We start from the raw sequence: 17516 nt of genomic DNA on the forward strand, positions 1-17516 counted from the left end.
ACAGTCGAATGCTTTCTCCAAATCCACAAAACACATGTGGATTGGTTGGGCAAACTCCCATGAACCCTCCAACACCCCGTAGAGGGTATAGAGCTGGTCCAGTGTTCCACGGCCCGGACGAAAACCACACTGTTCCTCCTGAATCCGAGGTTCTACTATCGGCCGTATTCTCCTCTCCAGAACCCTGGCATAGACTTTCCCGGGGAGGCTGAGAAGTGTGATCCCCCTATAGTTGGAACACACCCTCCGGTCCCCCTTCTTAAAAATAGGGACCACCACCCCGGTCTGCCATCCAAGAGGCACTGTCCCCGACCGCCACGCGATGTTGCACAGGCGTGTCAACCAAGACAGCCCCACAACATCCAGAGACTTGAGGTACTCAGGGCGGATCTCATCCACCCCCGGTGCCTTGCCACCGAGGAGTTTCTTGACCACCTCAGTGACTTCAGCCCGGGTGATGGACGAGTCCACCTCTGAGCCCTCATCCTCTGCTTCCTCAATGGAAGACGTGTCAGCGGGATTGAGGAGATCCTCGAAGAACTCCTTCCACCGCCCGACGACATCCTCAGTTGAGGTCAACAGCTGTCCACCTCTACTGTAAACAGCGTTGGTAGGGCACTGTTTCCCTCTCCTGAGGCGCCGGATGGTTTGCCAGAATCTCTTCGAGGCCAGCCGATAGTCCTTCTCCATGGCCTCACCGAACTCCTCCCAGGCCCGAGTTTTTGCCTCCACAACCACCCGGGCTGCAGCCCGCTTGGCCTGTCGGTACCCGTCAGCTGCCTCAGGAGTCCCACAAGCCAACCAGGCCTGATAGGACTCCTTCTTCAGCTTGACGGCATCCCTTACTTCCGGTGTCCACCACCGGGTTCGGGGATTGCCACAGCTCCGGCCGCCGACTATCCTTCTTATGTTTAGTGTGTTAGTTTCTATGTGACTATCCTTCTTATGTTTAGTGTGTTAGTTTCTATGTGACTATCCTTCTTATGTTTAGTGTGTTAGTTTCTATGTGACTATCATTATGTTTAGTGTGTTAGTTTCTATGTGACTATCATTATGTTTAGTGTGTTAGTTTCTATGTGACTATCCTTCTTATGTTTAGTGTGTTAGTTTCTATGTGACTATCCTTCTAATGTTTAGTGTGTTAGTTTCTATGTGACTATCCTTCTTATGTTTAGTGTGTTAGTTTCTATGTGACTATCCTTCTTATGTTTAGTTTTAGTTTCCCTGTGACCATCCTTCTCGGGTTTAGTTTTTTAGTTTCCCTGTGACTGTCCTTCTCAGGTTTAGTTTGTTAGTTTCCCTGTGACTAAACTTCTCAGGTTTCCATCATTAGACCATCTGTTGGTCCGAACATGCAGGTTTTTTTGATGGACACAAGCTTCAAAGGAGCTGTTTGAAGGTAGGCATATGTATTTGTTTTTCAACAAAAGGGTGAAACCATACAAATGGGAACATGATTAAATAAGGGTCTAGAGACGTAGATACATTTTTATTTAATAGTTGTTATACCTCTGAAATATAGATGACTTTCACAACCTTGACTATCTGTGTTATGTTTTATAAATACATTTGAAATTCCAATGGTATTGGATTTAGCAATTAAGGCCAACTATAATATGAAATACACAAATCTAATGATGTAATGATGAGTAAATTGCAGTCATTTCCTATAGGCCCTAATGGCATCCAGAGTCAGAAGAGAACCAAAACAGGAATATTACCGCAACACACACAAGCACACACATAACTAAGTATGTTAAACCTAATTACGTATGTCATTAACTGACATCATGCTATTTAGTAGGGGCACTTTATAATTGGAGAAAATGGACGGTAAAATTGTTTTTTCTGATGTGGCTGTGTCCAGTGCATCATGTTGCTATGTAGATTGCTAGTGAATAACAAAACACTTTCATTGTATATCAGGGCTGGGATTGTGCCAACCTGATTTAAAACTGTCCTCACATTCAGTGTGGAGCAAACAAACACCTGCTCACAATAGTATCTTTTATCATCGAGTGGTTGTTCTGAGGTGAATTCGTGTTCACACATCTAAAGCCTAGAGGGGTTATAGGGTCTGTTTGATGTCTGTGATAGGACGGTCATCCATGGCTAAATTCAAACCTCACGGGAGAAAAATTGAGCGAGGGATGGAGAAGGATCAGAGAGTTAAAATCAAACAAACCTGCATAGGAAGGCACTCCAAAAAGTACACAACATGTACCAGCATGCAGACAGAGAGACAGTCAGGCAGACTCAAGTGTCAAGCTACGACATTAATCACTGTGGCAACAGCAGTGTCAAGTTAAGACATCAATCACTCTGTTAACTGCCAAAATATTGCCACTCTGAAGGCCACCAGACATTTAATTCATCCCTTTGTTCTACTTTGTTTCTCCCCATACCTCTCTTTCTCTTCTGATCTCTCAGCTAAAACAGATTGCTCCCTAATTTGTTTACCTGGTTGCTGCCTTGTTTCATTTCCCTATTTTAATCTAGCTCCATGTGTCCCGCTTTGTTTTCTCTTCCTCTGTTCTTTCTTCTCAGATTTCTCTTAATACCTCAATCTACCTTTCTTTCTTTCTCTTTAATCCTTCACTCATCCTCTCTCTTTGTGGGAGATGCCAGATCAGAGATCAGTTTGTGAAAGGCCATCTGTCTGTCATCCACTGAAGAGGACTGAGGAAGAAGTGGGGAATGAGGTGTGGTTCAGTTCCTCAACAGCAGGCATCTGCTTCACTCTACTGCCATCTAGTGGACCAGACTAAAACAGACAAAAAAGGCAGCATACTTAACCTCAGTGTAAACATTACACTACAAAACATTTTTAAATGATGAAGACATTTCGAATTGGATATGATGCGAGGAACAACAAATGGCAATACAATTATACACAGAAATATTAGTTAAGTTTGCAATGTTTGTTATGCCCAAGGTTTTTATTAGTATTTTCCCTTACTCTCTAATCGTTAATCGTTTGTGTTATTATATTCATACCGTGGATCATTTATAAACGCAATTTGCATTTTTAGAAGGTATTACAAATCTGAAAATATTATTTTAAAATAAAATTGCCCTTCAATGCTAATCTTTACCAACATTTTATAAAGTACTGGTACTGGAAAGTGGACTTTACCTCTCCTAACTGAGTGGTTCAGACCTTTCACATTCCAGTGTGTGTATGTAACCACTTAAGCAAGCATGCCAACTACACTTTTGGTGGTTGTGAAATGAACAATTATTTTCTGGATTTTGATCATTTGTTGATAGAATCCTAATTTATTTCTGTAGTCATTATTCTTGGATTTGCAATGTACCTTGAAGATACTAATTCTGCTTGCAAAGTCTCAATCTGGTGTTTTTCCTATGTTGGGTTCCAGGTTTTTAAGTGATGCCAAACCTCACAACCATATTGCACAATGGGTTATATATAGAGGTTTAAATAGGCCTGGGCACCAGAACTTATGTTCCAAACCAGTGGTAGGCACAGCTGAGCACCGGCACCTTTGGTTATGATTACTCTACTAGGCCCATAGATCATAGGCTAGTCTACTACATAAAAAAATATAAATGCAACGTTTTATTTTGACATTTGACAAGTAAAGTGTTAATCCCAGAAATGTTCCATATATTTGTCCTCTAGCAAACTGGTGACACTGGACAGTTAATTTAAACTAGCCTATTTGCTCCTCTTTGGCCTAAGTAGTAGGACAGGGATCAGCAATGTTTTCTGAGCTAATATTCTGTGGGCCAGAATATAAATAACTCTGCAAGTCATAGCCTTTGTTGCCTTTTCTAATCTGGCACCTGCCTTCAGTGGGGATTGTAGCATATTCTAAATTCTTAATACTTTTGGTTCCCTTAAATAGGGGGACTATATTAAGAAGAGGCTGCTCTTTTCAAATGCTTTATCCAATTTGGATTGAAATACCGTATAAATTGTCTGTAACCCAATCATGAATAATTTCAAAGCCAAAGTGTCTGAAAAAGTGCCAAAACAACAAAACTTAATTCACTGTCGAAATATGTCTGGACATATATAGAGAGAATTGTCAGTCAGTGTTTTGGGGGTTTCCAGTGGTCTAGAAAACTCTCCCAGTCTCTCCATTTCTGTGTGTTTTATTGCGTATGGTCCTGTAAAAGAGGGGTTTGTTCGCCAGGTGAAATGCTTCTGTCTGTATCGGTCAGTATAGCACTGCTCTCGCATCTTATCTACAGAGAGAGAGGGAGAGACGTACAGGTTAGTCTGAAGAGACAAAGTGTAGTTGAACAAATGAATGCAGAACAGACATTTCTTAACCATTGCCCCAATAGCGGGGAAGGGTATTTTCAGGCATGCATCTATTTATCACGATTGGCTGATTTGTCAAGGTCAACAAACTTTTGTTAAATGTAATTTTGTGTTCTCTGGCCTTTACCATGTTGATGGTTGACTAAATTAAATCAGCCCGTGTGTCAACCTCATATTTATACCACAGGGAAACAGGATGTCATGGATGACCACAAATACTTCAATTAACTATAACATTTTAAATCCTAATCAGAATATACATCAATTCAATTTTGTAGGGATGTCAATGATAGTGGTATGCCTGTTTTTGAATAAAAGAAATTATTGAACAATTTTCAATCAATCTTGAAAATAAGATACTGCATCTCAACAGGCTATCCTTATTCAATAAATTCAAATTCAGTCAATCAAATGTATTGTCACAAAGTGCTTTTACAGGTACACTGTCTAAAACCCCAAAAAGCAAGCAACAAGAGCTAATGCATAGTGGCTAGGAAAACATCCCTAGTAGGGTCCAAATTTAGGAAGAAACCTAGAGAGGAACCAGTCTCTTGAGTGGTCGCCAGTCCTCTTCTGGCTGTGCCAGGGGAGTATATGACCTTTTGGGATACATCAATGCTTTTGCATGATCAGAAGACAAGCATGTCAATAAATGCAAGTAGGCTTTGACCAGTTTGCTTAAACACAATCCAGGGCTGCTGCATAACCAGGTGGACAAGGACATGGACAATCACTCAATACAAGGTGAATGAATCAACAATTATATTGTTTCACAGCCTTTTTTCATATTTACCAAGGGTGCCAATGATTCTAGAAGACACTATTAGTAGACCTCTAGGAATTCTTACGAATCAAATTCAATAGAGGAATTTTCCCATTGATATACAGTACCAGTCAAAAATGTAGACAAATCTACTCATTCAAGCGTATTTCTTTAGTTTTCCACAAGCTGTAAACTCACTACTTTACATTGTAGCAAAGTGTCATGTCTTCAGTGTTGTCACATAAAAAGATATAATCAAATATTTACAAAAATGTGAGGGGTGTACTCACTTTTGTGAGATACTGTAGATAGGTTTAGTGTTAAGATATAAATAGGGTTAGGGTTAAGATATAGATAGGTTTAAGATATAGGTAGGGTTAGGGTTAAGGTAGAGTTAGGATTAAGATATAGTTAGGGTTTAGATATAGATAGAGTTAGGGTTAAGATATAGATAGGATTAGGGTTACGATATAGTTAGGGTTAAGATATAGATAGAGTTAGGGTTAAGATATAGATAGGATTAGGGTTACGATATAGTTAGGGTTAAGATATAGATAGGATTAGGGTTAAGATATAAATAGGGTTAAGATATAAATAGGGTTAAGATATAGTTAGGGTTAAGATATAGATAGGGTTAAGATATAGATAGGGTTAAGATATAGTTAGGGTTAGGGTTAAGATATACACTCACATACATTCTCTCATCCAAAGTCTATACACAGTGGTGTGTAGTGAGTTATGGCCATGTGGGAACAGCAGCCTTACCTTCCCACTGTGGTACACCAGTAGAGCAGCCAGTATGGAGGCCAAGCCCAGTCCTATGAAACAGTATTGCACGTACTCCATCACCATCGGCAATACCACCAGGTTAGTGTGGAACGTTGTCAGGATTTCACCGTCAATATACCCACTCTACAACAGGGTGGAGGACATGAAGCACACCAATGAGTTACAGTAATCTTTAATGGGAGGGAGTGTCGTGGGGGTCATCACTCACCTCCTCAAACCAGATCATGGGCATCACCACCTCAGAGATCTTCCCGGTTTCCCTGAAACAAACAGACGGTCAAGCAACAAAGATGTACACAAACATTCATCCTAAAATGAAACAACTGTCACATCAGACATTATCCATTACAATAACAGTAATATATTGAACTGTGGTTAAGGGTTAGGTGTTTCCTTACCCAACTCCAGAAACACTCTTCATGTACAGGTTGAGTTGCAGACGGATAGACACATTCAGAGGTACTCCTGTCATCTGCAGAAGAGAGAAAGAGACAAATTCACAGCTTCTGTAAGTCAATCAGGAAACGACCACTGCAAGCCATGGTAATCAGTTAAACATTGCTGGGGCCTCACACACAAGGGTCTAAGATCCCAAAATGTATAGCGCTGGATGAAAGTATATGAACCCTACATATAAAATATAAACTCATTAAATCCTATCTAAACCCCAATGCGTAATAAACACATTTGAAATAAAGGACAAACAAAAACATGTGATATCATATATCATTTAACAAAAAACTCAAAGATATGTGAATCCCTTCATTTAGTATCCTGTGGCACCCCCATCAGCAGCAAAAACCTGGAATAACTGCCTCCTGTAGCCACTAATCAGTCTCTATCATTTTGTAATCTCATACCCATGGTATGCGGTCTCATATACCCTGGACAATCAGCCAATCAGCCCATAACCAAAACACTAAAAGTAAGGTTTATTGTGCTTTTTATATTTGTGAGAAGATTTCCCTTGGTACATGTATGAGGCTTGGGGTTAAGAATAGTATTAGGTTTAGAATTTGTTTTTTGGGCCTAGTGTTCATCTTAGTGTTAGGGACAATCGTCTGTTTGTGATACTAAACTATCGATCCACACAAAGGTAGTAAATGTGTGTGTGTGTCAGTCTTTCTGTGTGTCCAGTATATCCACTAATCTGATCTAATCTCATTTCTGATAATATAACAGAAAAAGTTATTATGACAAAGGGCAGTTCTATGACAACAGACAGACTTTCCTGTCAATACAGCTATTCTTGTTGGTGTTACTCACAGGGTGGATGTCCATGAAGAGTCCATGTTGATCTTCGGTAGGGTGGAGTCCCAGTACATAGTCCAGCAGCACAGGGTCAGCGTTGTAGAAGTGAGGGTGGGAGATGAACAAGGGGGCGTCTATGATACAATAATACCACTATTACTACAATAATACAACAAACATCTTCATCCACCACCACTGTAATCATCAATAATTCCGCCACTACAACTATCATCATCAGTAGAATTTGTGAGACAAGGCGTAGAATCCTAACTTGGTGTGTATCTACCATGTATATCTCCTCCTTCACTAGAATGTTTATCGGAGAAGGTATCTGGATCCAAAAGGATGCATGAACTTCATTTTTTATGAACTTACGTATGTGTGTGTGTGTCTGTGTGTATGTCTTGTGCACTGACTGAATTTGCAGCTGCTGATGTTGAGAAGGCCAGACTGTCTACAAGGACAGAAGCCCTCGTTTGGCGCGTAGTCTGAGCCGTTGGCAAACATAGTCTTAGGAGCCACGTAACGATAGAGAGGAATTCCCGCCATTATTCCCTCACGTTGGTATATCAGTTCTAATGACCTGAAGACACACAGAAAGGCAGAGTGATGATGGGAGGGTCTCTATAAAGGTGTGTGTGTGGGGTCAGGTTTTGCAGACCGACATTTGACCTTGTAAAAAGTAAAGTCTGGTAGACTTTATGATTGGGATTTGTGTTAGAATTTGGGGTTAGGTTTAGGCATTACAGATTAGACCAGCTTACATTTTGGCACATTGTTCTTTTCTGATCCACGAAAGGATAGAAATACAAACTTGAATGTGTGTGTGTGTGTGTGTGTGTACCTGCAGGCGTCAGGACTGTAGAAGGGCAGTGTTGACTGTTTGGTCATGAAAGGAGGCCACATTTGTCCCGCTGTACCATTGATCATGTTACACTGAGGAGTCCTCCAATTAGTCAACTAGGGACCCAGAGACCGAAACACAGGGGTAACTTACAATCTGTCAAACATTTAGCTCTCTTTCTAGGACAGGAAATAATTTTGGAGTTGCTTCAAGATTTTACTTAAAACTGTGTTCCCTGTCTAAGAAAACATGCGTAATGGTGGGCTACAAGAAGTAATAGGTAAAGTGACATGTCTCAAAGAACTGACAAAAGATCAGAGTGGAGTACAGAGTGTAGTACATGCTACCTAGCAGCCATTACCATAAAAAATTATAAAGCATAAAATCTAATAAACATTCATTGTTTATTCCAAACTGATCTTATTTTTGGTTAATTCAACAGGTGTTATTTCGGATCTAAAAGCTGAACATAGCAACGACTGACCAAATATTTAAAACAATATTTTTTTACCCCCAACTGGTGTAAATATCCCAAGTCCCCTGACTTCTCACCTTGGACAGGCCATTCCATGAGTCCACTTTGTAAATCAGCCTGATGTCATCTTTCCCAGTGTGGACAGTGAACAGGCCAGTGTTGGAGTTGTTGAACTGACAGGAGAAACAGACTGTCAACCCGAACATACTGTTCTTCAGGGGCTGGATAGATATTCAAATTTATTACGAAACTACTTCCCGCCTCAACTCATGCAACACAATACCTTGGTTGGCAGAGAGAATATGTTGCTTACATTAATAATGTCCCAGAATTCTAAACATTTAACTAGGGGCAAAATCAAGAGATGTCGGTCCACTCTGACACTGCAAGATCTCACCTCAGAGAAAACCCCAAACTTTACCCCTACTTTACCTCAGAGAAGATGCCAAAGTTGCCGGTAAAGGGCAGCATACCAGGGAACCATTTATTGAGGAAGTCCACCAGCTTGCTGTCATAGCCCCACATCAACTCTCCAACAGACTTGGTGAGGAAGGGTCCCTCCTTAAAGGTCTTAAAAGTGGCACTGACCATCAGACGCACGGCATAAGGCATGTTCTCCATCATCACTGCTGCTCCCTGTGAAAGGTGAGAGGGAGCCAGATAAGAGTCCTGTTCTTATTAGTGTGTTTGTGCAACAGTTTGAGTGTGTCTTACCAGCACCAACATGTTGGGGATGGTGACCACATCCGACTCGTTGCCCACTGACATGCTGGGCTCAAAGAAGTACCTCCTGTATTCCAGATATGACACTGTGTCGTTGGGGTGAAATGTAATGTTCTGCTTCTGAATCCGCTTCCTGAAACACAGACAACCACAAAACCCAAGTAATTATCCAACTGACTGTAGATGTTAATCACTTCACAACATTACACTCTAAGATTAAAGACTCATAAAATGGGTTTTGAGACATTGTGTTTCAGATTAGCTTTAATTGGGTATAAAGACTGGTCCCTGTTATCCGTCCTGATTAAAGTCAGCTAATCACTCACTGAAGTAGTATGTGACGTAAAAGTACCAATAAAACAAACTATACACCCTTATCAAAACAAAAAATGTGACAGACAATTGCTCTGGCTTCAAATTCAAAACCTTTAGCAGTAATCTGAAACATCTTAAGATCAGCTAGCAAAGGCGAAGTGCTTGTTAGTGACAACAATTTGTGACAAAAACTAGCTAGCTAACTCACAGAGTGCTTAAAAGTGGTGCTTTTAGCCTTAAGTCTTGGACTTACGAATAACAACCCTCCCTAACGAACAATCATCCATTGAATCTATGGGCCATTAAATATACTGAGTTCCATTTCAAAGTAGAATCTGTGGATAAGCTTTGGTGGATAAGCTTTGAGTTTTATGAAATTATTAAAACAGGGTTGTTAATAAAGGTATATGTAAGCAATAAGGCACAAGGTGGCGTGGTATATGGTCAAGAGATGTTCCACCCTTATTCTGTGGTTAATAAAAGTTACTGGTGTTCTCCAATATAACTGCCTCCATTCAAGTCTGTCTACACTGACACAATTAGAGCAGTAAAAATGTATGCGATGTCATACCCCTGGTAAACATTCTTATATACCGCAGTTATCAGCCTATCAGAATTTAGGATTCAATCGACCCGGTTTATAAGAGACAGTCAACCATGGTTATGACATCAGTATTTCCTGCATTAATTGCGTTGGTAACCGGTTAATAAGAGGAATAAGGCATGAGGGGGTGTGATATATGGCCAATATATACTGATAAAACAAAAATTATGGGAATACGAGATCATCACAGTACAACACCAAGTCACTTACACTTCAGGGACATCAATCTTTGCAGATAGGAGCATAGTGATTGTGAATCAATGTCACCTGTTTTGGTGCAAATGAAAGTGACAACAGGTGCACTGGAGAGGCAACAGCCAGACAACCCCCAAAACGGGAATGGTTTTGCAGGTGGTGGCCACAGACAATTGCTCTCTCCTTATCCTTCCTGACTGATTCTTCTCTGGTTTTGCATTTTGCTAGTGTCCTTGTCACTACTGGTAGCATCTGGCGGTACATGCAGCCCATTCAGGATGCACAGACAGTCCAGCTCTAGTGGGACCTGTGCTCACAGCACACCACCGTGAAGCTCAATCAGCATTCACCAGAGAACACCGGAAGTGGCAGGTCCACCATTGGCGCTCAGATTCACACAGAGCACACATGACAGATATGCAAGAGTCTGGAGACACTGTGGTAAACATTATTCTGCCTGCAACATCATGACCGGTTTAGCAGTGTGTCAGTGATGGTCTGGGGAGGCATATACTTGGAGGGTCACACAGACGTCCACATGCTAACCAACAGTTCACTGACTGCTGTTAAGTACCAGGATGAAATCCTCCGACCCATCGTCAGAACCTTTGCCGGTGCAGTGGGCCCTGAGTTCCTCCTGGTGCAGGACAATGGCCTCATGTGGTCAGAGTGTGTAGGCAGTTCCTCGATAACAAAGGCATTAATGCCATTGACTGGTCCTCACGTTCCCCAGACCTGAATCCAGTTGAGAACCTCTGGGACGTTATGTATCGGTGCATCCGACGCTGCCATGTAACACTACAGAGTGTCCAGGAGCTCACTGATGCCCTGATCCAGGTCTGGGAGGAGAGCATGCCCAGATCTAGTCGGGAGTGCATACAAGCACATGGGGGCCAAACACACTACTGAGTCACATTATGAGCTGCCGTGATGAAATTCACACAAGTTGCAACAGCCTGTGATTTTGATTGTTTACTTATATCTTCGTGTGAGTTTGAATCCAGCCCTCAATCAGTTGGTGATTTTGGTTTCCATTGACCATTGTTACGTCATGTTCTCAGTGGATGTACAGTAAAGATTTTGATCTTTAATATATTTCCTTCATCGCGTCCTGATGTGTGATTTAAGTGTTACCTTAATTTTTATGAGCGGAGTACCATGGCAAACCGCTGTGTCCCTTTGATGTGTTGTGCCTAAAAGCACCTCTTAGTTGTGGAATATTGGCCATACATCTCACCCACTCAACTCGTACTGCTAACATACAGTGGATATAAAAAGTCTACACACCCCTGTTAAAATGCCAGGTTCATGTGACAAAGATAAATCATGTCAGAACATTTTCCACCTTTAATGTGACCTATAACATGATCAATTCAATTGAAAAACAAACTGAAATCTTTGCCACCCTACCCCATAGCCCATTCATATGAAGAATACGGGAGATTGTTGTCACATGTAGCACCCAGCCAGTACTTGCCAGAAATTCCTGCAGTTCCTTTAATGTTGCTGTAAGCCTCTTGGAAGCCTCCATGACCAGTTCTCCTCGTCTTTTCAAACATTTTGGAGGGACGTCCAGTTCTTGGTAATGTCTCTGTTGTGCCATATTTTCTCCGCTTGATGATGACTGTCTTCACTGTGTTCCATGGTATATTTATTGCTTTGGAAATTATTTTGTACCCTTCTCCTAACAGATATCTTTGAACAATGAGATCCCTCTGATGCTTTGGAAGCTCTCTGCAGACCATGGCTTTTGTTCTGAGATTCAACTAAGAAAATGTGAGGAAAATCCTACTAGAACAGCAGAACTTTATTTGCGATTAATCAGAGTCACTTTAAATGATGACAGGTGTGTAATGACTTCTATTTAACATGAGTTTGAATGTGATTGGTTAATTCTGAGCACAGCCACATCCCCAGTTATAAGAGGGTGTGCACACTTATGGAACCAGGTTATTGTAAGGTTTTTATTTTTCATTTTCCCCCTAGAAGATTTCAGTTGGTTTTTCAATTGAAGTGTTCACATAATAGGTCACATTAAAAGTGAAGAAAGTTCTGACATGATTTATCTTTGTCTCATTCTTTTACATCACAAAAACCTGGCATTTTAACAGGGGTGTGTAGACTTTTTATATCCACTGTAAGTGATAATGTAGGTAGCTTGCGTAGTTCGCTATAATTGGTTTTCTTTCTATAAAAAAGTGAAAAGTCAAAAGGAACAAAATCATTGCTTAAAATATAGAAAATGACTGCAGTTAATGATCATTGTTTTCAAGATAGTTCTATAATTTGTTTCCAATTTTACGTGTTAAATAGTGTTATTTAATGGGTCAAACCATGTTATTGTACATCTTACATTTCCCACACAAATCCAAATGGCTCAGGTGAATATGTAAGTAATACATTCATGTTTGACAGCTGATGCTGACCAGCCACTAGGGTGAGTGGTGAGTGCATTTAGAGTTAAAACACTCAGACCTAGAGACTGGAGAAGAATACAGAATTTTACAGACATTTCCATGTAGATGGGAAGCAAAACGTGTCCATTTAGAGACTGTGGTGAGTTGGTCCAAGGCCTACAGGCTGCAGAAAAACAGCGGATACCAAGATAAGGGACACTGACTACTAATGATTTGGACTCCAATAGTGCCCACTTGCATTACAGGGTTGTGAGTGTGTTTTTTAGTTGGAGGAATTTAAGGACATAACATTCAGTTCCAGGCAACTTGGATGACACCTGGCGGCCGTATATATGCACGACATGGTATTTTTACTTGGACATTAAGTCGATCCCCCATTTTAGAGGAACTAAGTTGGACAAATTAACATAAATTGAAATACAGTCCTCATAGCATATTTGATTACAATCCAGACCTTGCCAAACCAATGATGTATCCAAATAAAAGTCACTAGAAAAGTCAGACAAACAGGGGTAATGGAAAGGCTAACAGAGAAAGATAATGTAGAAAGAGAGGTCATGGGCAACTGCATAAGTGGAGTGGGCCAGGAAGTGGATTTAAGTAAGCTCAACCCTATTCAGTCACATTTGGGGTCATGAAGGCCGACCTGTACACATAGGGTCCTCTCTGCTCTACCATGGGTTTCCCCCCTGCCAGGACTTCGATGGGGTTGAGGATGTTGAAGAAGTTGACCGACATGAATAAGGGGACAGGGACATCCTTCCACAGGGTGTAGGACATTTCATTCTTAGGATCTATCACTATGTTCTGAAGAGAGAGCAATAATGACAGGATTATAATATACACTGCTCCAAAAAATTAAGGGAACACTTAAATCAAACATCGTTACTGTAGGCTACAATGTGTAATTCGTTGAGAACAAAATGACATAACAACGGTCAATGGAAACTAAAATGACCAAACGATTGAGTACATTTTCACGAACATATTCTAATTTGCGATTCGTCATTTCCTGCACTTATTATATTCCAGGTCTAGCGTTGTGTATTATCATTAATATAAACAAAACAGCAATATTCTACAGATTAGCATACAACGACAAACTAGCCCGATGCAAATTATTCTAGTAATATTGGGTTTAATATTTGAATTAACTGAATATATTGCTCAAACGGCGAAGTATATTTAATAATAGTTTCTCTGATGTGCAATTACATCTGACAGTTTTGCATCGGTATAGGCAAGGAAAAATAGTCTGGGTGTATGCGCGTATGTGAGCTGGCTGCTAATTCGACCTACACAGTAGGCTACATGCACCACATTAATACATAGAAACAGTTGTGAGTGTGAACAAAGTATTCATTGGCCATTTATTCGTACTTTTTTTTTATTTATTTATTTATTTAAGTCTTTTCAGGAAAAAAATATTTTTTGTTGGATTAGTTTTACTTAACGTAGGCAGAGTGCATATCACATCATATCATTATCTTTGTCACACAATATACGTTTATTTGAAACACACTTATTAATCAAAATAATAATATTTCAATTATAAGTATGTATATAAATACATAAAAATTTAAATACAATGTAAGCTAACAATAAAACTTTGGGGCCTATTTTTTGACACAGAATTAACTGATTGAACCTTGTTACAATTTACATACATTAAATTATACTTTATTATGCTTTATTAAATAAATAGCTTTTATAGTTCATATGATAAAAACATTTATGAAGACCAACAGTAAGTACATATCCATAACATGTACACGGAATGCACCCGTCACCATATAACACTCACGCTGATCACACTTAGCCCGCTTTCTACTCTGTTGAATGCTGAACGTGAAACTAATTCTAACCTTTGTAGGAGGGTGAACTAAAAAAAGTCTGTAATAAGTAGGTCAGGTTCATTGCAACACAGAGCTGTGTTTTGTTTTCTATCAAAATGTTGCGGTGTACCTACCTCTGAAGTCCGAGCAAGAACTTTTAGAAACGTGTCTTTTAGAACAAATTAAACATTGTTTTCGAAACAAACCGAACGCACCTGCAGGTACATGTAGTGTTGTAGAGGATTCGTGTTTTTGATTTACCGACCTGGAAGACAATTACTGAATTTGTTCATTTGGTCAGGTGTAATGCCAATGGGGGGGGGGGGGGGGGGGTCCTGGCTTCTGCTGTACTCCAAGAATAGGGTTTCTGATTCCTGGACTAGTAGAAAACAATGCATTTCCATTATACGTATAGTCCTAGGACATAAGTGAAAACCTACAGGCAAAAGCAATATAATTTAGATTTGATCTGTTTGATTTACCTTTACTATCTGGTCGTGAATAATGATTGGTCCAACGAATCGAAGAACAATTCCAAAAACTACCATCAGTGTTCCAACTACAAAAAGTCCGATAGCTTTCTTGGATTTATTCATAGCTATAGCTGGATACTTTAACTGTGACACTTATAATCAATACATACTGAAACGTGGGTAATATAAAACTGCCTATTATGCTACCAGCCATGTAAGGTTTTCTGGCTTTTGTTCGGAAACCAATCAGGCTGTGTCAATGCTATCCGTATCCTTGAGAGGTCACCATTTTGCCCATGCGTAAATATCGCCCAATCAAAATTCAGCAGTTGGAGCGCATGCAAGTGGTTTTGGCAAGCCTGCAAAACGGGAAGTCCTGATGGAAAATATATGAAGCGAATTTGTATAAACATCATTGATAGTATAGAAAAGCTATGAAAATTAGGAGGTTAATCAATTGAAATAATTTGAGACTAGAAATAACCACAATACATACATAGGCTACCAGGGTTTCCGTTATCTGGCTATAGGTCTTTGGCTAATAAAACAATTTAAAGCCAGTAAAATGTTTGTCTCCCCAGACAAATTGTCTGGATGAAAAAATATCGAATTGCGAAGTTTCCAAAACGTCCAAATTGCTCGCGAAGTCCAGTGAACTGTAACCTAACTGGGCAAAATATGCACCTTACGTATCCTGATATACAGTGTGCCGGCATAGAGGGGATTCTCCCGAGGGAAAACAGCCTCAGGATCAGATTTTCCGGAGGAGAACTTCACCTGGTTATGAGCAGGCAAGCTGCTTGAAAGGGGTGGGCAGTTTTGATTTCCCAATTGCAGTACTCTATCTCACTTTGAACCAGGATGAAATAAAAAATGTATTAATATTGCAGCTGGCTGGGGATAGCCAACACTATTACACAGGGTTTGGGACACCTGTCGAAGATCCTACAAGACTAGTAGTGCTGACTGCATTACACCACAAATGCCAGTAATGGGGTCACTTAGATGTCCTTGTTTTTGAAAGAATGTCACATTTTTGTCCAATAGAAAAACATCAAAATGATCAGAAATACAGTGTAGACATTATTAATGACTGTTGTAGCTGGAAATGGCTGATGTTTAATGGAATATCTACGCAGGTGTACATAGGCCCATTATCAGCAACCATCACTCCTGTGTTCCAATGTCACAAAGTGTTTGCTAATCCAAGTTTATAATTTGAATAGATTATGTGATCACTAGTAACCCCTTTTGCGATTATGTTAGCAAGCTGAAAACTTTTGTGCTGATTAAAAAAACTCTAATACTCACCTTTAGACTAGTTCAGTATCTGACGCATCAGCAATTGTGGATTGGACTAAAAATGGCCAGCACACAAAGACCAGCAATACTAGCTGACATATCTAACCATGCTGAGAAAAACCAGCCAAAGAGCCCACGTCTCTCCAATTTGCCTAACCGCTCACAATTTCATATCCATAATGGTTCTCTTCTAATACGTTTCCATGCTTTCACTTCCTCCTCATAGCCTTGGTTTCCTTTTCTAAAGCCGTCACAAGACCTGGAACTAGGAAACTATCAATGTAGGGCCCCATAATAGTTAAAGAGACTGTTAGTTCCGGAAATGTTTGGACACTGACACAATTTTCTTCATTTTGTCTCTGTACGCCACCACAATGGATTTGAAATGAAACAACCAAGATGCAACTAATGTGCAGACTTAGCTTTAATTCAAGGGGTTGAACAGAAATATTGTATGAAATGTTTAGGAATTGCAACCATTTTCATACACAGTCCACTTATTTCAGGGGCATCAAATGTAATTGGACAAATTAACATAATCATAAATAAAATGTTCATTTTTAATACTTTGTCAAGAATCCTTTGCATGCAATGACTTCTTGAAGTCTGGAACTCATGGACATCACCAAACACTGGGTTTCCTCCTTTGTGATGCTTTGCTAGGCTGCTGTGTTCATTGTTGTTTGTTCGTGTGTCTTTCTGCCTTAAGTTGTCTTCAGCAAGTGAAATGCATGCTCGATCAGGTTGAGATAGTGATGGCCATTCGAGGCTTCATTAACGTTTTTCTAGCAGCAGGATTTTATGCTAGCAGCGCTAATTCCGATTTTCCTTTTCAAAATAAAAGCCATTATTGAAATATCAGGCAATATATTTAACAATCTAGTTTGTCAATCTAGTCTGTCATTTTATGTTTAATGTCTGTTCCAATGTTGTTTTTGTCTGTTTTTTTTTTTTTACTGACTAGATTGTTAACTATATGACCTTAGAAATTTCAATTATAGCTTTTATTTTGATAAAGAAAATGTGTTAATATCCTGCATAATATCCTGCTGCTAAAATAACACTAATGAAGCATCGTTTGGCCATCACTATGTTAAGATCAGGTGATTGACTCGGCCATTGCAGAATATTCAATTTGTTTGCCTTAAAAAACTCCTGGGTTGTTTTCACAGTGTGTTTTGGGTCATTGTCCATCTGTAAAGTAATACGCTGTACAATCAACTTTGCTGAATTTGGCTC

The 17516-nt window shown here is 39.9% G+C and overlaps 1 protein-coding gene across 5 annotated transcripts; it reads right to left on the bottom strand.

The window, feature by feature from the left end:
- Nucleotides 1–1474: 1474 nt before the first annotated feature.
- Nucleotides 1475–15247, bottom strand: LOC105015232 (scavenger receptor class B member 1-like). Of its 5 annotated transcripts, none has more exons than XM_010878221.5 (12): nucleotides 14985–15247; nucleotides 13314–13474; nucleotides 9128–9269; nucleotides 8846–9049; nucleotides 8491–8586; nucleotides 7939–8054; nucleotides 7511–7677; nucleotides 7110–7228; nucleotides 6242–6315; nucleotides 6052–6103; nucleotides 5820–5966; nucleotides 1475–2764 (listed from the first exon to the last, which is right to left on the bottom strand). In XM_010878221.5, the coding sequence occupies exons 1-12, from the start codon at nucleotides 15096–15098 to the stop codon at nucleotides 2663–2665; spliced, it is 1494 nt and encodes a 497-aa protein (XP_010876523.4). In that variant the 5' UTR covers nucleotides 15099–15247; the 3' UTR covers nucleotides 1475–2662. The 5 variants fall into 5 exon arrangements, with proteins under 5 accessions (XP_010876523.4, XP_010876525.4, XP_034152882.1 ...); XM_010878223.5 differs by lacking the exon at nucleotides 14985–15247 and adding an exon at nucleotides 14718–14744; XM_034296991.1 differs by lacking the exon at nucleotides 14985–15247 and adding an exon at nucleotides 14637–14668.
- Nucleotides 15248–17516: the final 2269 nt, after the last annotated feature.

This window comes from Esox lucius, chromosome 14, assembly GCF_011004845.1.
Source record: "Esox lucius isolate fEsoLuc1 chromosome 14, fEsoLuc1.pri, whole genome shotgun sequence".
In the NCBI taxonomy this organism is placed as follows: Eukaryota; Metazoa; Chordata; class Actinopteri; order Esociformes; family Esocidae; genus Esox; species Esox lucius.

Bases quoted from the DNA above. Each gene is read 5' to 3' on its own strand.
- LOC105015232 (XM_010878221.5), bottom strand. From the start codon at position 15,098: ATGAATAAATCCAAGAAAGCTATCGGACTTTTTGTAGTTGGAACACTG. The intron at 13,475-14,984 runs GTAAATCAAACA...CTCTCTCTTCAG, and splicing joins TTCACGACCAGATAGTAAAG to AACATAGTGATAGATCCTAA. The intron at 7,229-7,510 runs GTCAGTGCACAA...ATTGTATCATAG, and splicing joins CATCAGCAGCTGCAAATTCA to ACGCCCCCTTGTTCATCTCC.